Consider the following 25409-nt stretch of genomic DNA (forward strand, 5'->3'; position numbering starts at 1 on the left):
GGACATCATACATTATATTTACAGGATACATTTACATAGTTAGACATTTACAAGTGGCCATAGTATCAACAAGCATTTCATTTAGCCTAGCTTTAAAAACATGCAGAGGAATGAGATTGCTCAGTTTCAATTATTGCTGAAGATTGTTCCAAGCAAGTGGAGCTGCGCACATAAAAGCTGTCTTACCTAAGACAGTCCTTGCTCTTGGCACATCTAACAATACTACATCATGCGATCTCAGACAATAGCTGCTTGCAACTCTCTGTGTTATCAGAGAGCAGATATAATATGGGAGTTTACCCAACAAAGCTTTATAAATAAACGTAAAATTAAATTATTGGTTAAGAATAAACATCTTAAAGTAAATAACAATAAACAATAGCCCTTAACCCTGTAAGGCCCCCGGTTGTAATTTTACAACATTTCTTTAAGCTATCCTAAAAAAGTCAGTAAATGTTTTTTTTTTTTTTAAAAGACTACATTTACATAGTCAAAAGGTCCTTTTGTTCAGCCTCACAATGCTATTGGGTAGGAAATGTGTGTATAGGTCCTGCCCTCTGGCCATACACTCACACAACCAGGGGCGCCGCCAGGGATTTTGGGCCCCATGAAAATATATCACATTCGGCCCCACCACCAGGCCCAGGCCACGCCAACCAAGCACAATTGCTGTAACCACACCTCCAGAATCCAACCGACTCATTTATGCTTTAAATAACTCTACCTAGGCTTGCATCTATCTTGTAGTCCAATACTAACCGCACAATATTTACTGACACTGAGCTGTGAAAATATAACACTGTGCAGACGAGTAACATTCTGCTGCAGTATAATTCACTATTTGATATAAGACTAACATTCCTGACAATAGATCTCAATAGCCATCTTTTATGGTGTAAACGCCTTTTTAATAATAACGTTTTTGAATGGAACATTCTCAACATGAATGCATAAAGCCAAATAAATATAACTTAAATATGTGGAAAAATATAGTGTTTGAAATGTATAATTGAAATTAGATGTTAGCTTTTTGTTTTGATATAAATATATTGGGGATATGGTGTTTACATGAGCACAGAGAGTTCGGGTTATTCATATTCCCTGTTTACATGATACATACTAGTAACCTGGCATTTCGATGCCTTTTCTCATCTATTCAGTATTTGTATCTCTCTATCATGACATAAAGACGAAACTCCGCTCCAGAAATGAGACGCTTTTTGCCGCCGCCGCCGCCGCCATCACTGTTAACTGATTAACTGCTACCAGCTGATGACTTACTTTCCTCTTCTTTGAAAAAAATGTTCGTAAGTCCATGTTGTCTGGGGGAGAAAACACATCAAACCAAGAGATCATCAGCTTTGATTTTCGCTGTATTAACAATGTCCTGAACATTTGGTCTGTGTGCCTTACCTCCGCGGTGCATAATTTGACACAACACCTGCATCGCTTCAAACAACAGATCTGAGCTGTCCACCGTATCTATGGCAACACTCCTCGAACATGCGCGCGCTATGTGAGAATCTGCCTTGGTACAAAGTAGCAGTGAAAACATGGTACAGATTTTCATTGATTCATTGATTCTCTCAATAAGCAAGTGGAATGGATTTGATAGTGAAGCACTGACACAGCACTCTACAAAGAGCGGCGAGTGGATAGACCGATGCACGGACTTTCCACATGGTAAAAGTGTGTGTGTGGGGGGGGGTCTAAACTAATCATTTGAAAAGGTGGGGGGACTTGTCCCACCCTCATATAATGGCTGCGACGCCCAACCTGAACAATTTAAAATACCATACAATATATCACGTATGGGATCTTGCAATTATATATTTTAAAAAACTGCCAGAAAGAGTGCAGACGATCCCTTGCATAACATCTTTAATATTAGCATTGTTAAAATAAATATCTCAATAGTATTTCATGAGTCATTCTCTATGTTTGTTAAATATTGAGGGGGGAGTGGCGCCCCTATCTTGAATAAGTGTATTATTTTGAAACGTATGACCGGATGTTGTTTCTTGTCTTTAACCCTAGCTCGACGAAAGAATGCAACAAGAAAAGGAAAGTGTTTTCTACCAACTGTCAGTGTTTATCTGCATCGTACAAGTGTTAGGGAATACTTTTTGACCTTTTTTGACAAACGTTAAATAAAAATAATAACATATTAAAGACCAGTCATGGCGCTCACCGATGCTGACGTACAGAAACAGGTAAAGTAGACAATTTTGACTCTGAACTGTCAAGTTTAAAACTATTTATCCCAGTGACGAAGTTATACATTAAGCTAGCTGTAGCTTAACATGACAAACATTAACACTTTCTAACGGGCTAAAACTAGCGTCAGTAGCTAAATCATTATGCACAAGCTAACTGTCGTTAACTTATGAGGTTGTTACTAAACTCCTTTACGTGACACTTTATTTAGTTAAAATATGGGTTATTTAAAAGGTTAACTGTTGTAAAAAAAAAGAAGCCAATCAAATAATCGTAATGTTCCGTTTCATATATTAGGGTTAATATTTTAGTGCTAACATTATTTAAATTATGTGTTTAAGTAAGTATTGGGTTTTTGTTTGGTATGTACATGCATTTATAAGGTTGACATAAGCTTTTTGTGACATTTTAACAGACTATTTTGTTTTTGCAGATCAAGCACATGATGGGCTTCATTGAGCAGGAGGCCAATGAGAAAGTTGATGAAATTGATTCTAAGGTCTGTCTGTCTGTCTGTCTGTCTGTCTGTCTGTCTGTCTGTCTGTCTGTCTGTCTGTCTGTCTGTCTGTCTGTCTGTCTGTCTGTCTGTCTGTCTGTCTGTCTGTCTGTCTGTCTGTGATGTTTGCTGCAGGGATCACAGTCACTGGTCTTGTCATACCCATCTGTTTACAGGCGGAGGAAGAGTTCAACATCGAGAAAGGGCGTCTGGTGCAGACTCAGAGGGTGAAAATCATGGAATACTATGAGAAAAAGGATAAGCAGATTGAACAACATAAGAAAATGTGAGTTTTCCGTCATTTGTAGTCAGTTTGGAAGATAACTTAATTGACCAAGGAGTTTGAGTAAACCCTTAGCAGAGAAAATCGAATTTACCCATTGGCCCTTTTCAAAATGTTTTACTTGAAAAATGTAGTTACAGTTAAGGTTTTAGAAAAAAATGAAAAACTTAATGTCAAATAGATAGACCTCAAGTCCGACATCTTTGATTATTAACTGTCAGACATTTTACATATCTGAACTAACATAACGACTGTGTCAACAAATCAGTTCTCACCAGATGAATATATATTTGTTCTCTTTGCTCTGTTATTTTGTTGTTTGATAAATTCATGGAATCTCATTACAGTTTAGTGTGGCTACATATTTGTAACTAAATCTCCATAAGAGCATGAACATCACCATATCTGCAGTGTAAAATCCAATTGTGCCGGCAAGGGTGTTTTTTAATCAATGCAATGTGACGACTGGGTATCTCTCTGAACATCTGGATTAAAGGCGTGCAGCATTTCATGTTCATGTCTGCAGATAATACATTCGTTGACCTTTCCTTTCACTCCCACAGACAGATGTCCAACCTGTTGAACCAAGCAAGGCTTAAGGTGCTGAAGGCTCGGGACGACATGATCACGGTAAAATCAATATGAATATTTTACACAGTTCATGTTACACATCTGACACATAACTTTCTCACATTTACATTCAGTATATTGATAGGTGAATACAAAAACACATATGATAAGGTGCATGAGTGCTTATGTTTTGTCCTATAAAGATGTGATGAGTTAAATCCAAATCTCTTCAAATGTTGTTTTAATTCTTAGAGAATTTTAGAATTTTCTTGTTTTTGTCATTCTCGTAAATGAAGCAATCGGATTTCAGAGAATATTCAGATAATATTATTTAAATTATTATATTATTATTTACCAACATTGGTCCTTATATGCCATCTTAAAATAAGAGGGTTGATGAGCAGTGTGACTCCAACATCTAAATGAATCAGGAAACGTTTTTGTTCCTGTCTTCTTGTCTCAGGATTTACAGAATGATGCTCGTCAAAGACTTGTAGAGATTGCCAAGGACCCGGAATATTACTCCGTCCTATTGCAGGGCATGTTGCTTCAGGTAAAATCCCAAACTACTCTCCTGTTGGGAGGACACAGGTGAGTCAACAACTTAGCGGTTTGTTTTCTGAGCCTTTTCTTTTCAATTTTATAGGGATTCTTTCAGCTACTGGAACCTAAAGTGACCGTCCGCTGCCGACAGCAGGACGTAGAAATGGTTCAGGTGACTATAGTGTGCCATGTGGTGAATATTGTACCAAGTTGTTTGAAAAAGCCAAGGTTACTACAACTGCCTTTGCATCTTTTGACACATTCATGATAGTCGCTAGCGTTGTTTTACAATTTTATGTTTAAATGTTTCGACAGGAGGCAGTTAATAAGAACATCCCCATCTACAGAGAGGCGGTGAAGATCAACATAGTCGTAAAAATTGACACAGTGCGCTTTCTTTCGTCAGACATGTGAGATGATTTTACCATCAACTCTATTGAATGTCTTTTCCAGAATAATTTTTTGTATGATGACTATGATTCAATGTGTCAAGAAAAAGCTTTTTAAGCTATGCTTGCTGTTAATATTTGTGTCTACTCTTTGTTCTAACAGCTGCGGAGGGGTTGAGGTGTTTAACGATAATGGGAAGATCAAGGTTTCTAACACCTTGGAGAACAGGCTGGAACTTATTGCACAACAGGTAGAGCATATTTGATTACCTCTTTATACACAAACCTTTAAATGTCCCATGTCATGGCCATTTCTACTGATCATAATTCCATTGTTGAGGTCTACTAGAATAGATTTACTTTGTTCAATGTTCCAAACTCACATTGGTTTCTCATACAGCATCTCTGTATATTATGTGTATTCACTGTCTGTCCTAAACGGCTTGTTGGAGCTCCTGCCCCCCCCCTCCCTGTGAGCCCACTGTACTCTGATTGGTCAGCTCGCCCACTCTGTTCTGATGAGTCCACCACCGTTACAGCGGAACATCAGTGATTATGTGTTACAATGGCGTTAGCAACCAGTAATGACAAACAGATGAGAATGCTGCGTGGGGTCTGGGTGCCGTGTCGGCGGGACGTTGCGCAGCTCGCTGCTGCGAGGAGCGAACCGTGTGAGCTGGGTTCATTTCCTGCTTGCTGCGCGGGGTCTGCGAGACAGCGCGAATGGACGCCCCCAAATACCTACAGTGTAGCGCGCCACAGTTTCGCCGCTGCGAGGCTCCACTAGCACCCCCCCCCAGCGCGTCACAGTTTCGTGTGTGTGTGTGTGTGTGTGTGTGTGTGTGTGTGTGTGTGTGTGTGTGTGTGTGTGTGTGTGTGTGTGTGTGTGTGTGTGTGTGTGTGTGTGTGTGTGTGTGTGTGTGTGTGTGTGTGTGTGTGTGTGTGTGTGTGTGTGTGTGTGTGGTGTGTGTGTGTGTGGTGTGTGTGTGTGTGGTGTGTGTGTGTGTGTGTGTGTGTGTGTGTGTGTGTGTGTGTGTGGTGTGTTGTGTGTGTGTGTGTGTGTGTGTGTGTGTGTGTGTGTGTGGTGTGTGTGTGTGTGTGTGTGTGTGGAGCTCCACGGATTGGTCCATTTGGACAAATGGACCCTACAGGGTGTACTTTGACGGTTTGTGACTCTGCAGACCGTTTACATGCATAAAAACCTTCATAACACACAAGGGGACGGGTAATAACCGGAAAAGCATGACATGGGACCTTTAACACATTTGAAATGTAGTTTCTGCTGTTTGCCTCTGGAGGGCAGCACATTCCTATACTTTATTTTGGAGTTACTTTATTGAGCAGTCTTTTTAAGCATGGGGAAACACTGATCCTTCTTTTTGCTTGGATTGTTTTGAAGGCAAGTAGATTAATTTCGATCAGTTATTAAAACTTTATTGAGCTATGCTATTGTCCAATTAGAACTCTGAGAACACACGTCCCTACCTACCAGGGGCGGATCTACGGGGGGGCAGCTGCCCCCCCCCACTGTAGAGCCTTGCCCCCCCAGCTGCCCCCCTAACTTTTGTTTCCCTAAAACTGTACTAAAACAAACCTACACTATTTCCACAAGCTTCTCAAGCAACAAAACAAGCATTACATTAGTTAAAATTGAATCATTTTAAATATCATTTTAGGCCCGTTAAAAACGCAGCTACGGCCCTGCATTAAACTGCGGAGCGGCGTTCACACAGACCGCGGCTCACACAGCTGCAGAGAGGGAGCGAGCTGTCCCAGCACCTATGGATCAGCTTCCCCTTTGAGCATTTCTCTTTCCACTAGTTTTGTTTTTACTAAGGACGAGAGCTTGAAACTAAATATTTGAAATTTGAAACAATGGCGTTTAACAGACGGGCGCTGTTTGGGGCGTTACGTTACAAAATACTACGCAGACAGCGTTAGCTGGGAGATCGATCACTTTGCTAAACCACGCGGTAGCCTACTATTAAATCCACGTAAACTACACATCACAGCCATGAGGCCAGATCAATGAAACCAGGATACATACTTTACCGTAAAAACTGGATCCAAACACAGCTGCCTGTGTGCGCTTGATCAATGCTTTCTGATGTTATATTTATGATATGCTACATATTAGCTAGGCTACATGGCCCTAACGTGTAAAGTTATACAAGCATTTGTACCAGTGCTTTTCACAAGTAGACTCTTGCAGGCCAGAGTATAGCAGTGATTCAACAACAACACAAAGACATATGAGAACAGAAAGAGGAAAAGGAAAAGAGAGATGAAGAGACCAGGAGGGTCAGAGCAGGAGGAAGAGGAGGAGATGAAGAGACCAGGAGGGTCAGAGCAGGAGGAAGAGGAGGAGATGAAGACATTAGTGAAGAAGAAGAAATGTATGTGAGGAATAAAGATGAAATATCAGAAAGAGGGCCAGAGGCAGGGATCAGGAGGCAGAGGAGACTCCAGCTGGACCACAAGGTATGTTCTTATTCTCCTTACATGTTCCATTACAGCAGCACAATCTAGCAGCTCTTAGTATTGACACATATTGATTGAAATGTGTTGCTGCACAGGTCACCTGTAGCTCTCTGAAGAGATGGGTGATGTCATTTGTGTACTTAATTATAACTAAGTACTTACAGTATGCAGAATTCTGAGTATTCTCTGAATCAGGTGCCTTTTGGGTCTTTATATCTTTGAAAAATGAAACCAAAATGTTTGGTCATAACATCTGGTAGTGGACTACTTACATTTTCCCACCTCAGGCACAAAATATAAATAATTACTAGGAATTTCCTTGAAAAAATTTAACAGGGTTGAAGTTTTTGACAAAAAGTAAGCATGAGACCTTGTTTAGCTAAGATATGGCACCACATGGAAGTCAAGGACATTACAAAATTGTAATATTTTGCAAAACTATTGTTTATTTTTGTAATAAACAATTATTTACTATTATTAATTCATACAACATAGTTGAAATGTTGAGTTTGTCAATCTTAATCTGAAAATACAAAAACTGAAATATAGGTAAGAGAAGAAACTGACACTCTTGTGATGTAATTCCCTCAATGCAGATCACACATGGACTGATCCATTATTTTAATAGGAGGGTAAATGGTATGGCGTGACGGGGTTGAAACAAACTGAGGGTTAAAGTTGACAAGCATATTTCATTTCATTTCATTTTTATTTGTCCCGCTCATGGTATGCAAAACCAAATGTACAATAATTGCCACAAAACATGACTCTACCATTGAGCGAAAAGGAGCAGGGAGAAGAATAAAATCTTATGTGACCTGCCCCTTTCTAAAAAAAACAAATAAATACAAATAGATGGTCTGCCCTTCATAATAATAAAAAAAAAATGTCACAGCCAAACATAACAGTATCTTAGGATACTAAGAGAAACACACACGAAAAAAACATTTTGGGATAATTGGCCATTTTGATTTGTTTAATATTAAATTAATATGTAATAATGCTTAGTGAGGACATGCAAATATGTCTGTCTAAGACAACCAATTTTTTTTTAAACAAAATATATATTTAATTTTACATTGTAATGCAAAACAACCTGTTCCATTAATTCATTGCTTTAAAATACATTTTGTAGTTTCCTTTCATTTAAAATGGTTGAGGTAAGCTTGGGGGACTCAAAGGGCACCCGATTGTTTGTCTGAACACCTTGTTTCTCTTGTGCATTAAGAACACTTGTGTTAGGGCATGAATTAACAATAAATAGGTTATATACAGTATAAAATACCACGTACTGTAATAATAATAATAATAATTCATTTATTTTATATAGGCGCCTTTCAAGGCTCTCAAGGTCGCCGTACAAACACATAAAAAACAAGATACACAATACCTAACACCAGCATAAGAAACATAAACAAGACAATGCAACAAATCAAATAAATAAAACAGAGGATGTGTGATGGATAATGATCAGGGTGGATATGCGAGTGTGAAGAGATATGTTTTGAGGCGTGATTTGAAAATGGGGAGAGAGTCAGTGTTGCGGATGTCATGTGGGAGGGAGTTCCAGAGGCGGGGTGCAGAGCGGCTGAAGGCTCTAGACCCCATGGTGGTTAAACGGAAGGGGGGTGCAGTGAGGCTGAGGGAAGCAGAAGATCTGAGTGTGCGGATGGGTGTGTTGATGTGCAGGAGGTCGGAGAGGTACATAGGAGTGAGGTTATGGATGGCCTTAAAGGCGAGGAGCAGAATCTTAAAAACGATACGGGATTTGACGGGGAGCCAGTGAAGTTGCTGAAGAACAGGAGTGATGTGGTTAATGGAGGGGGTTCTGGTGATGATGCGGGCGGCAGAGTTCTGAACCAGTTGAAGTCTGTGGATGGATTTGAGAGGGAGACCAAAGAGAAGGGAGTTGCAACTGTCCGCCCTCCTATGCCACCCTGGCATGACCTCTTGCCTCCCCTTTGCCCCCCATGTAAAATGTTCTAGAACCACCACTGCTACCTACACACTGCATCCTGTTAAAAGTAATTGTATAGGTTAAAGGTGGGGTAGGTAAGTTTGAGAAACCGGCTCGAGTGCGCTAGAATTTGAAAATACACAGCCGGAACAAATCTGCCACTTCCTCACAGAGCCCCTCCTCCAACACACACGAACGTGCACATGACGAATGAGGGCACGAGATAAGTTTGTGCACAGATGGAAGGCTGACAGGCAGGTAGGCCATCCAGTTACTTTAGCCGGGCCGGCTCAGATGATTGGTCGTGCTTTTTACAGCACTACGGCTTCCAGAGATGACTTTTTTTATGGATTTTTTGTCAAAGTACTTAAGATATTCATTGCTATCGGGATGTTAAGAGCATTCCATGGAATATAACAAAAAGTGTATCTCGAGCCGGTTTCTCAAACTTACCTTTTTATGCTCTTTTTCAGGTTTCATATTTTTATTTTGTGCCTCTACTGTGACATGCTTTAATGTTCAAAAAGGCCTTTATTTTTCTCATACTGCCTCTTTTCACCTTCTGTCTGAAACCAGAGCCCAGTCTGCTCTGATTGGTTATCTGTTGTGATTGGTCAACTGCTTAGAGATATCCCACGCTTATCACGTACAATGTGTTGGAGATTAAGCCAAGTGCAGTGTTAAATAGTGATGTCACGGATGTAAACAAAGGAGTCCAATGGAGGCGTTTCAGGCAGGGTGGGAGTTTCAGGGAGAGAAACTCCCACTGGAGGGAACTTTGGGATTTTAGCCTTTGTAGAGCATTTACACACAAACCTATTCAACACACAACAGGAAGAGAAACGCCCTAAAAAGCACAATAGGGCCCCTTTAACAGACTTCCTTTTGTCTGCATAAATTAAAAACAAATATGTATCACATGACTCAACCCTCATACAGACATTTTATAAAAGTAGTTTATAAAAAAGGTGATAGTGTTATTTGTTTAGTGTGCTTCCCTCAGCACAACTCCCATAGAGAGAACACGTTTCAATCGGCAAAATGTTTGTCTTTTAGGAAATTACCAATATGATATAGTTATTTTCGGTGATTGTCATGTTTTTTTGACAAATATATCCATGTTTCCTCTTCTAGTTTCTCGTGTTTACTTATTTGTGTCCTCACTTAACACCTAACAGATGATGCCTGAAATCAGAGTGAAGTTATTTGGCGCCAATCCAAACCGCAAGTTCTTGGATTAACGGTGGATTTGAGGAAGGCAGCGAGGACATGCACGGGTGGAATAAACTGTATGAGGTGAACACAGACTTTCATCATACTGAGCGAGAGTCCTCACAATCACCCACCACACATTAAGGTCAAAGAGAAACCTGGTTTACTCCATGGGATGCTACTGATGTGTTCATATATCTTTTTATTTTTCTACTAATGGACTGTGTAATAATACAGCACATGTACATACAGGGATTGTCTTAAGGACTATTTTAAATTGCATTGCAAATATGTTTTCCTACTCTTGGGAAATGTTACTCTTTACTACTTGATCAATGTGATCAAAGCTACATATTAGGTCCCCAAACATACACATTTTCAGACTATAATGTGTGTGATTAACTGGTATGTTTGCCAAATATCCCTTGTGTGTGCATACGGACAGCAAAAAGGCTGTTTACCAAAGATGTGAAGCATTTAACATAGGAAAAAAACCAAAGAAATAAATGTATTTGACACAAAGTAATCTGCATGTATCTTTATTTACAGCTTGTAAACAAACATTTTACTCAGGCAAAGTTCACTCTACGATGAGGAAAATGTAGTTGCCTAGGTACACTAGCGAAATCAAATTGTGCCTTGCATTAAAAATGAAAAAAAAAAGCTTTTAGTGCCACCCAGTGGATTTACGGAATGGCAAACATTTGGCAACACAACGTGCCATACTCCCTCAGTGGGTCTAACGGAAAGAATTGTCCTCGCTAAATTGGACCGAATCAATGTTTCAGCTCCACCGAATCCATTTAAGACTTACAGTTCTGATGCTTTAGAAACGTACAGCAGTGATAAGACTTTAATTGCATTTTATTTTAGTGTTTGTGTTCACGTTATTTGAAGCAATGTATTTTAACGTGTAGCAAAATGAGCTCCAGGCTTCTTGCATGTTTTATTTAAATCCTTTCTAGTAGGGTTGCAACGGTATAGAAAAAAAAAAAATCATAGTGTAACACCATCATATTATTATTATTATTGTAATCATCAGTTACAGTACAGATTTATAACGATAAACGGAATTACGAACCTTTTAACAAAAATAGTATATTACTATGTTTTCTAAAGCACGTTAGCTGCACTATAGCATGTTAAAGCAACTACCAAATAAAAGATAGCATCATCTGTTTGCTTATAAAATAGATGTCCTATTGTTATTATAATAAACAATTTAGCATTGTAGATGAGCGAAAGCACAGTCAGGCTGCCCCTGTCTTTACATTTTACTCACCTTATTGTCAGTTTGTTTCCTTGACACTGTAGATAAGCAAATGCACCTTGCATAATAACCGTCACTTTTCATACAAAGGTAAACCATGAGACCGTTGCAACCCTACTTCCACACTGTAGAGAAGAAGAAGGCTATACGAGACAGTGGCAGTCTAACCTGTGACATTTAGGCAGGAAGTGAGCTGTGAGTTCGGGGTATATTGTACGCTAATGCACAGGATTAAAGCATTACCATCAGATTAACAAAGGACCTTAGTGTTTCTGGCAGCCAGCACCTCCCAATCCACTGAGGGAATGCAAGATTACAACTCCGACCTCACGGATGGAGTGTGAGGGACGCGTAACAAGCTAGGCTGAAGGAGATTAAGCTCCCTTTCTAGAGAAAACACATGGAAATCCAAATGATTGGCATTTAACGTCAAATTAGCCACTGACAACAAACCGTCATGACTTTTGATAAAGATTGAAATGAGAATTGTCACTTGCATAGAATGCATTGTCCGTCCTGACCTTTGTAAACGATCAGATTAGTAGGCAATTAAGTTAGCAGCCTCGAACAACATGCAGCAGCCTCTTACCCCGACAGAATAATCTCTCAGGTGAAAGGAACAGCTGCAGACATATTGCGGCAAGAACACGGGGATAAACCCAGACACTTTGGGACACATACCTTCAGATTAGTCACACACATACACAGGTCCGTGTTTAACCTACGGAACCCCTTTGACAGCATGTAAGATCCTAGAGAAACATGATTAGAGTGAACCCTTGGGTCCACATATTAGTAAAAAGAGCCTCTTCATATTGTAGACCATTCCTCGTCCTTTGGTGGCCGTATTTTCCCTCTTTCTGTATTCACCTTTCACTCAGTTGTGTTATTCATTTGTAGCAGAGTCAACAAAAACCTCCATCTCCAATGCCAAGCAATGCTATCCCAGCAAATCTAGCAGCGTCTCCCCTACCCCGAGAAAGTAGACACCCTGCGCAATGCCAAACAGGGGAGCGATGACCAAAGCACGACATGTTGCACCCTTCAGGAATGCTGATGGGCCCTCCCGCATCATGATGCGCCTGGAAAAGTACACAGACAAGAGGACCGGATGAATGAAAGAAAAATGCTACAAGGCTCCTACACTCATGAATATTAAGGCAAAATATGTTTAGTTAAAGACTCAAATCTTACTGCGTGCAATCAACAATTCCTTTGTACGTGTCCTCGCCCACCCCTTTTTGCAAGGTCTGCAGACGAGTCTTGATGACTGTAAACAATAAAAACACAGAAGTACAGTCAAATCAAAGACGTCAGGTATAGCAGGATGGGGCCAAACAATTACAATCACAGGAGAATTGTAAATAATGCACACATGTAGTGTAATGATAACCACAGTTAAGAGGTCAAAATTCTCATATTCACTCCCTAACTAAAACATTTTAATATTTAAAAATGACCATAGTGTAACTGCAGCTGGCAGTGGTGATAAATGATGCCAAAGTGTCTTCAGACACGGCCAATAACGATTTATAGTTTGCTAACATTAGCTAGCCTTAGCAACCATAGCTTCTGGTCATACTGAAACAAGTGAGGCTGTGTATCTATACCTTTGTGTGTTATTATTTGTATTTTCATCTTTTAAAAGTTACATCGCAAACTTGACCAAATAAAAATAAAAAGTCTTGCAACTTAGACTTTAACACCAATGACTTGTGGCTTTACTTTGATTTCAGAGTTGAACTTGATACCTCTCCCTAAGACCAAAGATTTAAAAGTATGATATTTTAAAAGTGTACAATAAATCAATGAATTCCTATTAATTTCCTGAATGAACAAATGTTAACAGTATCCATTCCCTAGAAAGTCGACACTTAATTCCCTAGATCTCCTTTTTGAACCAATGTCACAGCTTCCAATTAAGTTGTAGGAAAGAAGCACAGAGAACTTAAAGTACGTTATTGAGCAATTGTTGGGAAAAAGTATACCACAGAAAATTAAGTTTGAGTACAAGGTGCTATACAGTGGTAAACAAAAAAACTAAACGAATTACAGTATACAAAACAGATTGTTACAAAAATGACTTTAGATTTGGTGAAGAGTGGATCTTTACTTTTCTAGGACTCTGAACTAGAAATGTAGGGCTTGTTACCTGACTTGGTACTTGAATGCAAAGTACTTGAGTCTTACTTGGGACTATTTGGGAACAATGACTTGGCCCATCTCTGTACTTTACCATATTTCAATCAAGCATTGCAATTACGACTGTTGATACACATGTCATCTTTGTGAATAGCAGAGGTGGTTTCATTCTGCCACTCACCATCCAGTGGTGTAACAGCCACAGCTGCCACAGAGCCTGCGCCGCAGCCTGCCATAAACGACTGCCAGAATGGCGCCCGGGCCTGCACATCACCCAGTTTTTCACGGCCCAGCGCGTTTAGGTGGGCAAACAGCGGGAAGTAGATCATTGAGAAAGGGACATCCCTAAAAGAGATAAACATGGGATGAACTAAAAACATAGACGTAGAGTAGAAAAGCTGAAAGAGAGAAATGGCTCCATTCAACCGCAGTACAGCAGCCAGACATAGCTGCAGGCATCCATTGATTAATTAGAGTTGATTGGCGGAGGGGCCAGGAAATACGACAAACGCAGTGTAAGTTATGCAATGAACAATCGACTCGCTACACTAAAGCAGTGATGATTGGGTTGAAACAAAGTACAGTCCAAGCCGTAGCACACAATATTCTGCGCATGGTCATGGGGAACGGAATATTTTCCAAGGTTTAAAAATGTCTGGAATAGTTCAAAATGGATATAACAATATGTAAAAAGTTACTGACAGTTTGCTTGTAGATAGCTCTAGTTAGCTACAAACCTCTAGTTAGCTACAAACTTTAATGTGAAAGTATCATAAACGTTTTGTTCAGCAAAATAATCTCGACAAATGAACACTACTTTTATGACGTCACGTTTGAAACATAACTGCTATTGCTAGAAGTCAATCGAACACCGCGGTCGCATGACTTCAACTTTATCACCACTAAGCTAAAGGTGGACTTGTTGATGTTTAGTGATTCATTTAGTGATTTAATGATGTTTAGCCGTCACCTTTAGCATCTTGTTAGCAACTGCCTTTTGTGAGACACGTAAAAGCTTAACATTTTACGAGTGAGTTGTTTGATCACATAATTTATCTTGACAAACAAAACATAAACATCTCTTAAACTTGGGTTTAACACCGACCTGATTTTAGGCATCTGAACAGAAATGCATACATGCATTTACATTTAAAGAACAAAAAGTAAACACATATTCTGTATTGGGTCTGGTAGTGTATGTTTACATATCTGTATACCTCATTAAGGTGGCTCCTGCCCCCCTGTAGAGTCCTGCCAGTCCTTTAGTCTTAAGCAGCTCCGCAGTGATGCCCATGGCCGAGGCCCGAGGTGGAGGGCTCGGCCGCGGTGGCGGGGGGGCGATCAATGTTGGTGCTGGACCAGGGGCAGCAGCTGGAGTTGGGACAGGTCTCTGGGCAGCTGATTGTCAAAAACAGAACAAAACTGGTTAGAAAGCACATGCAGGTAAATGTCATTGTTTAGATTGACTTTCCAGATGATGTGCTGCCTTTTGCACTTACATCAACGTTGACAGTGACACACTGCTTTTTGGTATTTGTACCAAGACAAAACACATGGTGAAGAAAAAAACATTAACTCCAGTGACTCACCAAGCCTTCCTGCATCCTGCAGCTGGATCTTAAGCATCTCCATGGGAGAGGTGACGACCACCTGACAGGTCCCAGCCCCACAGCCTGCCAGTACCTCCCCCCACAGGGGCAGATGCCTGGAAAACATCAAATAGTGACATTATTGTCATTATTATTATTATTATTATTATTATTATTATTATAGATATGCTGTAGGAGTATGCTTCTGTAAAAACACACTTCGAGTCCATACATTGATTTATAAAAGCAAGCACAAGCTTCAGATTTGTTTGGATCACTTGTTCCCTTGCCATGTTTTATGTACCAAAGCACCGCACAAATCATGCTTATCAACACCGTTTTTCCTTTTTTTTGGTGCAAATTTCATTTATAAGTCTAAGGCCTTAGACTTAAATGCTTAAAACAAGATTAGCAAACACATTTTACCTATATAAAAAATGTGTAAGAAATGGTCTGTCACAATTTTAAATGAACGCTACAAGATTATCTTGACCAAGATAACTCACTTTAATAAACGCTATATCAATATAAAAAATGTTTGCCAATATCACCATAACCCTATGTAAGACCATGATCATTTTATATTTATTTAAAGAAAACAGTATCTAGTGCAAAGTTGGTTGGAATGCTTTTTCATGTAGCTTCATTATATGTTAATATAATCAATGTACCCATCTCTTGAAAGCTTCTGCCTGAAGACGTCATTGGCAGCCAGCTTGATGGCTTTCTCTGGTGTGACCAAGGTGAGGTTCACCGCAGCACCTGGTAGAGACAAACATGCAGATGTCAGTGACACACAACAGATTCCACTCAGGTACACAAATAGAACCAATCCTACACAACAGCTTACGGCTCAGGTCTAACCGCTGAACAGATGCTCTTATTTTGACAATAAGATTGAGTGGCTCACGGGACCAACAACAGTGTAGGACGCCAGGTTAAGCTCGTAGTCATTTAAAGCACAGTTGTAGGGTTGTTTGTCTCAGGGATTAGAAATGCAAAAAATACCTCTGTAGCATCCAAAATAGCCCTCCGAGCGCACCGTCTTTGACAAGCAGTCCAGCCTTAGAAGACAAAAACAAGGCGATTGACATTTTGTCTGTTTCTCAGTGAATAAACAATAAACAAAACAGAATCATATATTTTATAATCCCTTGTTGAAAGTAACTAAGTGCATTTGTGAGTATTGGACTTAAGTACATTTGTGAGGTACATGTACTTTACTTATAATATTTTCATTTTATGCTTCTTTATGCTTCTACTCTACTTGGCAGCAAATATTGTACTTTTTACTCACTAAATGTATTTGAAAGCATTAGATACTAGTTACTTTTGCAGGTTGATAATATTATTACCAAATTGCAATCCACTAATACACTTTAATGTAGAATTATGGATGGAGATATATGGCCATTATAAAAGTTATCTAATTAGGAAAAAAAATCCCAAATATTCCATATTCCAAAAATTGCCACTTTTAAATTGTATTTATTTAACTTCAATTATTGTATTACATTTATTGCTGCATGTATGTGTTCATCACTTCAATGTTGGACTTGGTAAAGGTGACTTTACTTCATTATTTGGCAATTTAACTTATAATACCATAATGTGTGTTGATTTAAAGTAGCTGCAAATAAAAATACATATAATTATAGATACATACAAGGCTGCTGTCAAGTTTCATATGGAAAATATCCACACAAAAAACTTGGAATAATGACCTACACTTTAACCAAGATGTTACAAATACTGATTATTAATGCGTCCAAGTTCCCCTAGCAAAACCCCTGAACTGCTCGTACAGTACTGTAGGAGCAGTTCTGTGGAATCAAATGTCCCTCTCTGACTCACAGCTGAAAACCACAGTTTAAAAAGTGCTGGTTAACACAGGATGGCCACACCCAATCAGAACGATGCCCAACAGATGTGCGCAGTTATAAATTAAGGGTCTTTTAAGGACACAGAAGTCTTTTATTCTGTAAATCTTGAATTCGTGTCAGATTAAAACTTCCTCAAAATAGATCAGGTTTTGTTTAAGTTACTATAGCAACACAAAATACACAGTCATTCCTCTGATATGAGCGCGTGAGTGATTTTGAACAAACTCACAAAAACAGAGCGTTCAAAGATGGGATGTCAGTGTTTATTTGCTCTGCTCCACCCTCTGAGATTCATTGGGAAAGTATGTGGGTCAGCTTCAGTGGTGTAAAGTATTGAAGTACATTGACTCAAGTACTGTACTTCGATAAGATTGTGGGGTACTTGTACTTTCCTGAAGTATTTCCATGTTATGCTACTTCATACTTCAACTCCACTACATTTTTGGAGGCAATATTTTACTTTTTACTCTACTACAGTTATTCAACAAAATGAGTTACTAGTTACTTTAGATATTCACATTATAAGCTAATACATAGTATACATAAACTAATACAAAAACTATGACATAAAAGTATAGGTTGAGGTATGGAGCAGCAGTATACAAAGTCATTAAATTAGCTCCACCTTTACCAACTTTGATGAACACATTAATGCATGAATAATTGTAATCCAGTAATTTAATATATTTCAATTTAAAACAGGACATTAGGCACAGTAAGCACTTTAAGTGTTGGTACTTTAACTACATTTTGATGCCAATACCTTTGTACTTTTACTCAAGTAAGATTTTGTATGCAGCACTTTTTCAACAGAGTATTTTTTAAGCTGAGTATTTCTTCCGCCTCAGCATTTTACAGTTTAGAAAGTTAGATATGCAGAAGAAAGATGTTTAGGTATCTTTTGCAATTCCCTGACTCAAAGTTTAATTTAGAGGCTTGTTTTGTATTGTTCAGGGATGCTAAAATGTAAAAAAGCATTTAAAGCTCTATATTTGCAAGTGTGTGGCAGACCATTTACAGTATTGGGGTTAACTCGGGTGAGGGGAGCCCTACTCACATTCCTTCGTAGACTTGGACGCCCTGCTGGTTCTGCAGGCGGGTCTTGGCCAGGTCAATAGGAAACACACATGTCACACCAACCAGGCCTGCCACGCCCCCATTAATCAGCTTAGCAGGGAGGCTGCTAAAGGATCGACACAGACACATGCACACACGCATGCACGCACCCGCGCAAATGCAGTCGCCCACACAAAGCCACGCAAACACATCCATTCATGGACCAAAATACACACACACACACACACACACACACACACACACACACACACACACACACACACACACACACACACACACACACACACACACACACACACACACACACACCACACACACACACACACACACACACACACACACACACACACACACACACACACACACAGAGTGTAAACGCTAAATCCAGCAGCTGCTTCCACTTAGTGAATACTATTTGATCTTATTTCATTAGTCTAAACAAACACGTTAAACTACTTACCTAACTTGCTTCTCCGCCATCCTGCTTGTGTTTGAGCTCCAGGCCCACTACTCCTCCTCCTCTCCTCCTCCTCCACGTCCTATTCGTCTTCCCTTTCCTCTTCCTCTTCCCTCCCACACTTTAGCGCAGAGAACCAAAGTTGTCGCCACAGCTCAAAGCTCACCTGCCCACCCACGCCACAAAAGCTGATCACTGCTTCTGTTAATGCAGCAGCAATTGGTCGCCTTCTTCTTCTCCTCCTTGATACAACAGGAGTGGATGATTTTTGTTTTTTATGGCAAAATCACTGATGTTTGATCTCCTGGCCAGCTTTTCTGCTTTGTTGTATATTACACTAAAACCAAATGTCTCTCCCACTGCCTGGAAACACAAAAACACACACAGTTGGATGTGGTTTGAATGATTTCAAAGAGTACAAATAAGACCAATGTTCCTCTATTCTAAATGAAGCTTTGTGAAGGAGGCGTGTGCCGTAGTGGGTTGTCCGTAGGTGCTCGGATCAGTGAGTCACAGGTTCAAACCCCACTGCAGTCAGCATGTCGTTGTGTCCCTGGGCAAGACACTTCACCCCAAATTGCCCACAGTATTGAGTATATAAGTCGCTTTGGATAAAAGTGTCTAACAAGTGAAGGCATTCAAGGCCATATAAGTGTATCTTTGTGGTGGAGGGTTGACACACCTAACATTAACCATAAGAGCCAGGCAAATCCAGATTCATACATGTGGAAAGTGGAATATCCCAGGACCAACACACTGGACATCACAGGACATCTTGAGTCTCTCTAATCTGCCAGCTAAAAGGGATTTGATCTAGCAAAGGAGACCTGAAAATGAGAGGCTTACCGGTATTCTTTTACCACATTTGGAATCCAGCATTTAACAAAAGACTGGATTTGAATGGAAGTGGGAAGATTTGTTTGACTAGTTTCTTTTCTGTAGTTGACTTGTCCTCGAAGTACAATAGTTTGCAGCCTTAAGAAGTGTGTAGCTCAGATAATAAAAAATGCTGTTGAAGCCTTATCTTGGCTTTTCCTTACTATGTTTGCCTGTTTCTTCTTTCTTTTTTCTGCCTTTTTTCCTCTCCTGACTTCCCCCTTCCCTCAGCTCCCTAATTAATCTCTCTCCTAATCTCTCCACCACCGTTCTGCCTCTATTTTTCCACTGTTAACCTTCACTATATCCCCCACTCTCCTCTTCTCTCCTCTGAGAGTAAAGGAAGCAATCAATTCCCCTTGGTCATCGTCTCATCCTGAATTGTATAATTCATCTCCAAATATATATATTTCCTTTTTACTCTGTCTTTTCCATCGCGGGATCCTAGTCACATTCTACACATGCCTTTCACTGAGCCTCTTTCTGTGAAACTTTCTTTCAGCTCAGCTCCATTCACCCACAGTAGTGACCCTGCCAAAGCACAGACAAGGGTGCCTCACCCCAAGCCAAACCTAGAGCTCCCAGACCTCAATTCCCCCCCGAAAAGCTGCACTGGCTCGCAAAGTTCACATACAGCACAAATCCTCACAAAACAGCTTTCATACAATCAAATCATATTCTTCCATAATAGGGATAAAGCAGTGGGGGAATGGGGGTCTTACCTCTGTCGGTGCATCCCACAGACAGGATCAAGCTGTCCACTTTCCTTTCACTTCAACAATGCTTGCAGCAATGGTAGTGAAGCGAGAGCGATCTGAGAGAGCCAGCCGCCACTCAGGGTCCGTTGCACAAACACCAGCATTGTCCTGCAGCCTAAGTCCCTCCCTCTCGTCGTGACTCCATGTGTGACACTGCCCTGGCAACACAGCTCTGCACTAACACAACTCGACATAAACTCATGCTGCTACCATAAAAGCACGCAACACACACGGCAGGAAGAAATACCCACACTGTGTATCCTTTCTAAGAATATATTTACATAAAATAACAACTAAAAAGGCTGCCCATCAGTAATGAGCTCTATATTCAACAGTCTTAGTATTACATAATACCTCATTGAATTCCACAAATGTTCACAGACTTACAATTACTACCAGAGTAACAGTGAAATACCAATGTGATTATCACTCTTCGGGACATTATATTTGTTATTATTGGGAAATATCTAAAGGTAATTAAAGGATAATAAGGTTATATAAGGTGGTCAACAAATAGTGCATGTGACTGCCACAGCAACCACTCATTAGGCTTGTTTGAGACGCGTTGCGGCTCGCCTCGAAAGTAGACGAGAATAGCCGATCGCAGCCGGGGGAGGTCTCAAAAAGCTCGCCTGAAGTCGGACGGCTCGGAGTCGGCTTCGTCTTCTTCTTCTCTCGGTTTTTTGGCGGATTGCAAACAACTTTAAGGTGCATACCACCACCTCCGGAGTCGGCTTGACTCGGTTTGCATTTATAAAGAATGCACACATGTGTTTAATCGTTAATGTCAGATATGTACTAAGTAAATACATTTGTTCCTGCTCAAGATTAGATTCAACTTTATTGTTATTGCACATATTACAGGTACTGAGACAACAAAATGCAGTTTAGCTTCTAACCAGGAGTGCAACAAGCAGTGAAGTGAAAAGTAATGTACACAATCTACAGAATAAAATATAGAATGAATTGAATGATGAATAAACAGTGAGGGGTATGAATACACTAGATATCAGCCTGTGAGCAGTATGAACAGTGTGTATGAATATATATAAGATATATAAAGTATGAAAACGGTAAGCAGTGCAAGTATAGTATAACATATATAGATATTAATTTCATGATGATAAACATTGTGGAACAATTATGAAAAATGTTAATGAAGGGGGCGACGTAAAACTGACACAAAACAACAACTAACTTTTGCCGAGCCAATTGGAGAGTTTCATCAGCAGCACGTGGTAAAAACCACCAATGAGCGCTCAGCTCGAGACACCAGCGAGTCGTTTCCGGTCGTTTCCCATCAAGCATTTCGCTTCCGCAGCCCGTGGAGAGGAACTGCGCCGCCTCGCCGCGCCTCGCTCTCAAGGCTGCGGGCGTCTTTGTCCCGCGAGATTTCAACGTCTCATGTAGGCGAGCCTCCAGAGCAAGTCGGACAAAATGACTAACCATCATGCAACCTATTATACATCCATGCATGCAACGCACTAGCAAGACGTTGATCGAAATTGCGCAGGTCTCGCTTGTCTCAAACAAGCCTATTGGCTCTGAACACGTTTTTTTTTCATGAGCATTGACTATTGTATTGATTCTTGCCGATGGAAAAACAATTACTACCAGTGATCACTTCACTCATCAGCTGAGAAAATCTTTCATTATGGATTTTTTAGATTTGCTTTAGCACTTTAAAAGGTTTTTAAAAAAGGTTCCTTGTGTTAGAAAATAGAAACTTGCTTTGGTCTATATATCAATATGTGGCATTTAACCCGTGTTGGAAGAAGTTGTCAGATCCTTTACTTAAGCAAAAGTACAAATACTATATTCCACTACAAGTAAAAGTCGTGATTTCAAAATTCTACTTAAGGCCCCGGCCACACGAGGACGAAAACGGCTAAACGCATAGGATTAACACAAACGCAATCGCAAAAAAGCTTCCGTCCACACGCAATATTCATCGGATAGTGTCTGTCCACACGAGACAGCTCCGTTTAGCTCCAACCGCTGGAGAAGCTGCAGTACATATGCAGGAGCCTGTACGTGGGGCTGTAACTTCCTCCACAAAAGCAGCGAAGAAGCATGGTTGTCATGGTTGCCCTTCTGTTTATTCTCCGCGGTGGGGGCCGAGGGAACCGGGCAGAGTTTCTCGCCAGTGTATTAAAGTCTAAATCTTCCGACAAAATTATAAAAGTGCCGGTCAAAGGTCTTCTTTGTTATTTATTGAGCTTTAAAACAAATGAATAACTAATCTATATAATATAATAATAAAATACATGGAGCCTCTCTTTTTCCTCCCTCTCTTTGGACAGCGCCAGTGTCTGTTTCATGCAGCAGCTGATCCAGTAATGAGTGACTCTGCCGACAGTAAAAAAAATAAACATATTTATAACTAGTTTAGGTAGTTTGAGAGGTGTCTCCGTCCTGTCAGATTAGACTTCACTCGCGTTTATGTCCATATCGAGAGAAAGATAAATAATCTGAATTCAGTGTGCAGTTTACTTTGACGCGCGAGTGAGCAGCAGAGGTGGGGAGAGGCGGGGCTATTGCCTCATCATTATCAGAAAATGATCGTATAGGGCGTACACACGGAGCCGCAATTGGACCCCCCAGAGCGTTGCGTATGCCGTTCTATCCACCTTGGGACCCGTTATCGTTTCCGCAGTCGTTTAGTGCCGTATTCGGTCGTCCTCGTGTGGCCGAACGGTCTATATGACACTAAACAGTAACGCAAACGACCGTTTTCGTCCTCGTGTGGCCGGGGCCTAAGTCAACCCTCCTATTGTGTTCGTTTCCCCCCCCCCCCCTTACTTTGGTGTTCGCAGTCAAATTTTACCGGTCCTGTTTTAACTGCTATTACATTAACACAAAAACCATTAATCATCACCAAATTTCATTTAACACCCTTTCAAACTGTACATATTATATCAGACTACTGGTTTAAATGAAAAACTGCAGTAACTATACAAAGAATAGACACTGAACATGTATTGCGTGTGCCAGGTGTGATTCACATGGGGGGATTGGGCACATAAGGGGGGGAACACATATAGAGTATGTGTGTGTGTGTGTGTGTGTGTGTGTGTGTGTGTGTGTGTGTGTGTGTGTGTGTGTTTTATCTGATCCGGATGGTTACTAATTCCTTTTCTTTATGGTGGCCATTTTTGACCGGGAACACCATGGGTGTTACAAAGTTGACTAAATCATCCAAAATGCAATGAAAGTGGTGATCAGCAATTGTATATGTTCAAATGTCTACTATGAAGGATATCATAAAGCCTTAATGCAATCGAATGTAAAACAAAAAAGTTATGATTGATGAAAGTAGTAAATCGGTCAGATTTGACCCGAAGACAACAGGAGGGTTAAAATACAAAAGTAATGGCATCAAAATATACTTAAAGTACAACAACTTATCTTACTCATTCTGCACAATGACACATGTAAGAATAATATAAAGTACAGGAGTATTATCAACTAAATGTACTTCAAGTAATAATATAATAATAATAATAATGGATTTCATTTTTTATTTAGAGCGCTTTTATCAATCAATCAATCAATGTTTATTTATATAGCCCAATATCACAAATGTTACATTTGTCTCAGTGGTCTTCACAGTGTGTACAGAATATCAGTATGACAATACGACACCCTCTGTCCTTAGACCCTCACATCGTACAAGGAAAAACTTCCGGAGAAAACCCACAGTTTAAAGGGAAAAAATGGGAGAAACCTCAGGGAGAGCAACAGAGGAGGGATCCCTCTCCCAGGACGGACAGACGTGCAATAGATGCCGTGTGTAAATTGAAAAGACAATACATTTGCAACATAGGTAGTCCAAATGTTTGGAAATGCATGTGTGTATAATAGGAAGATGAATTCACGAGGATATCCATCCAGGACCTATGATCCAGGACCACAGCCACGACTCAAGATCCAGGGCTCGCGATCCAGGACACAGGACCGCAGGATCCTCCATGTCTCCGGATCCCGGCGTATATAGACACCAAAAAGAAAGAAATTTGGGGAAGCTGGGTTAATCGGAACATGAGAGTACACAGGTATAGACAGAGAGAAGGAAGAAGTAAGATGTCCCCCGACAAACTAAGCCTATATCAGCAAAACTAGGGGCTGAATCTAATCAGCCCTAACTATAAGCTTTATCAAAAAGGAAGGTCTTAAGCGCACTCTTAAAAACAGATAGGGTGTCTGCCGCCCGAACACAAACTGGAAGCTGATTCCACAAATGTGGAGCTTGATAAGAAAAGGCTCTGGCTCCCATTGTACTTTTAGAGACTCTAGGAACAACCAACAACCCTGCATTCTTGGAACGCAATGCCCTAATAGGACAGTAGGGTATAATGAGTTCTTTAAGGTAAGATGGCGCCTGCCCATTAAGGGCTTTGTAGGCGAGAAGAAGAATTTTAAATTCTATCCTGTGTTCTATAGGGAGCCAGTGTAAGGCAGCCAGAACAGGAGTAATGTGGTCCCTTTTCCTAACTCTGGTTAGTACACGAGCTGCAGCATTTTGAATCAGCTGAAGCGACTTGACTGACTTCTTGGTACACCCTGATAATAAGGAGTTACAAGAATCCAGCCTTGAAGTAACAAATGCATGGACTAGTTTCTCTGCATCGTTTTGAGGCAAGATATGCCTGATTTTTGCAATGTTACGTAGATGGAAGTAGGCGGTCCTTGAAATTGATTTTATGTGGGCGTTAAAGGATAAATCCTGATCAAATATAACACCAAGATTCCTTACAGTCTCACTGGAGGCCAAATTAATGCCATCCATAGTTAGTATATCTTAAGATAATTTGTTTCGTAGATTCTTCGGGCCAAGTACAATAACTTGTGTTAAATCGTGTTTAACATAAAAAAATGTAAGGTCATCCACGTTTTTAAGTCCTTAAGGCAGTCTTGAATTGTATTTAGATGATTAATTTCATCAGGCTTGATTGATAAATATAGTTGAGTATCATCCGCATAACAATGAAAGTTTACAGAATGATTCCTTATAATATTGCCTAACGGAAGCATATATAATGTGAACAAAATAGGTCCGAGCACTGAACCCTGTGGCACTCCATGGCTAACTTTGGTTTGCGTGGAAGATTCATCGTTAACACGTACAAACTGAGAGCGTTCAGATAGATAGGACCTAAACCAGCCTAAAGCAGTTCCCTGTATGCCAACTAAGTGCTCTAGTCTTTGC

At 40.2% G+C, this 25409-nt stretch overlaps 2 protein-coding genes across 5 annotated transcripts; one reads left to right on the plus strand and one right to left on the minus strand.

Moving 5' to 3' along the window:
• The first annotated feature begins 2020 nt into the window (after positions 1-2020).
• On the plus strand, positions 2021-12529 carry atp6v1e1a (ATPase H+ transporting V1 subunit E1a). 2 transcript variants are annotated; one of them, XR_004569713.1, is made up of 10 exons: positions 2021-2213; positions 2651-2716; positions 2890-2999; positions 3560-3626; positions 4030-4119; positions 4213-4281; positions 4425-4519; positions 4662-4749; positions 10115-10232; positions 12319-12529. XR_004569713.1 is itself a non-coding variant. In XM_034223364.1 (9 exons), exons 1-9 carry the CDS (start codon positions 2181-2183, stop codon positions 10175-10177), a joined length of 681 nt encoding a protein of 226 aa, XP_034079255.1. In that variant the 5' UTR covers positions 2021-2180; the 3' UTR covers positions 10178-10674. The 2 variants fall into 2 exon arrangements, 1 of the variants encoding a protein (XP_034079255.1); XM_034223364.1 differs by lacking the exon at positions 12319-12529 and having other exon boundaries at positions 10115-10674.
• Positions 10672-20309, minus strand: slc25a18 (solute carrier family 25 member 18). 3 transcript variants are annotated; one of them, XM_034223363.1, is made up of 10 exons: positions 20165-20309; positions 18570-18929; positions 18090-18212; positions 16158-16213; positions 15821-15911; positions 15150-15265; positions 14778-14958; positions 13742-13905; positions 12613-12688; positions 10672-12500 (listed from the first exon to the last, which is right to left on the minus strand). In XM_034223363.1, the coding sequence occupies exons 2-10, from the start codon at positions 18587-18589 to the stop codon at positions 12359-12361; spliced, it is 969 nt and encodes a 322-aa protein (XP_034079254.1). In that variant the 5' UTR covers positions 18590-18929; positions 20165-20309; the 3' UTR covers positions 10672-12358. The 3 variants fall into 3 exon arrangements, with proteins under 3 accessions (XP_034079254.1, XP_034079252.1, XP_034079253.1); XM_034223361.1 differs by having other exon boundaries at positions 18090-18215; XM_034223362.1 differs by having other exon boundaries at positions 18090-18215; positions 18570-18808; positions 20165-20306.
• Between the last annotated feature and the right edge of the window lie 5100 nt (positions 20310-25409).

The sequence above is a fragment of the Gymnodraco acuticeps genome, unplaced genomic scaffold, assembly GCF_902827175.1.
Source record: "Gymnodraco acuticeps unplaced genomic scaffold, fGymAcu1.1, whole genome shotgun sequence".
NCBI classification, from domain to species: domain Eukaryota; kingdom Metazoa; phylum Chordata; class Actinopteri; order Perciformes; family Bathydraconidae; genus Gymnodraco; species Gymnodraco acuticeps.

What these genes read in the sequence shown, in the direction of transcription:
- slc25a18 (XM_034223361.1), bottom strand. Translation starts at nt 18,589, where the DNA reads ATGGCGGAGAAGCAAGTTAG. An exon ending in ATGGCGGAGAAGCAAGTTAG is followed by an intron (nt 18,216 to 18,569) that starts GTAAGTAGTTTA and finishes TCGATCCTTTAG; the next exon opens with CAGCCTCCCTGCTAAGCTGA. An exon ending in GCAGGAGCCACCTTAATGAG is followed by an intron (nt 13,906 to 14,777) that starts GTATACAGATAT and finishes TATCTCTTTTAG; the next exon opens with GGATGTCCCTTTCTCAATGA.
- atp6v1e1a (XM_034223364.1), top strand. Translation starts at nt 2,181, where the DNA reads ATGGCGCTCACCGATGCTGACGTACAGAAACAG. An exon ending in TTGATGAAATTGATTCTAAG is followed by an intron (nt 2,717 to 2,889) that starts GTCTGTCTGTCT and finishes ATCTGTTTACAG; the next exon opens with GCGGAGGAAGAGTTCAACAT. An exon ending in TGGAACTTATTGCACAACAG is followed by an intron (nt 4,750 to 10,114) that starts GTAGAGCATATT and finishes AACACCTAACAG; the next exon opens with ATGATGCCTGAAATCAGAGT.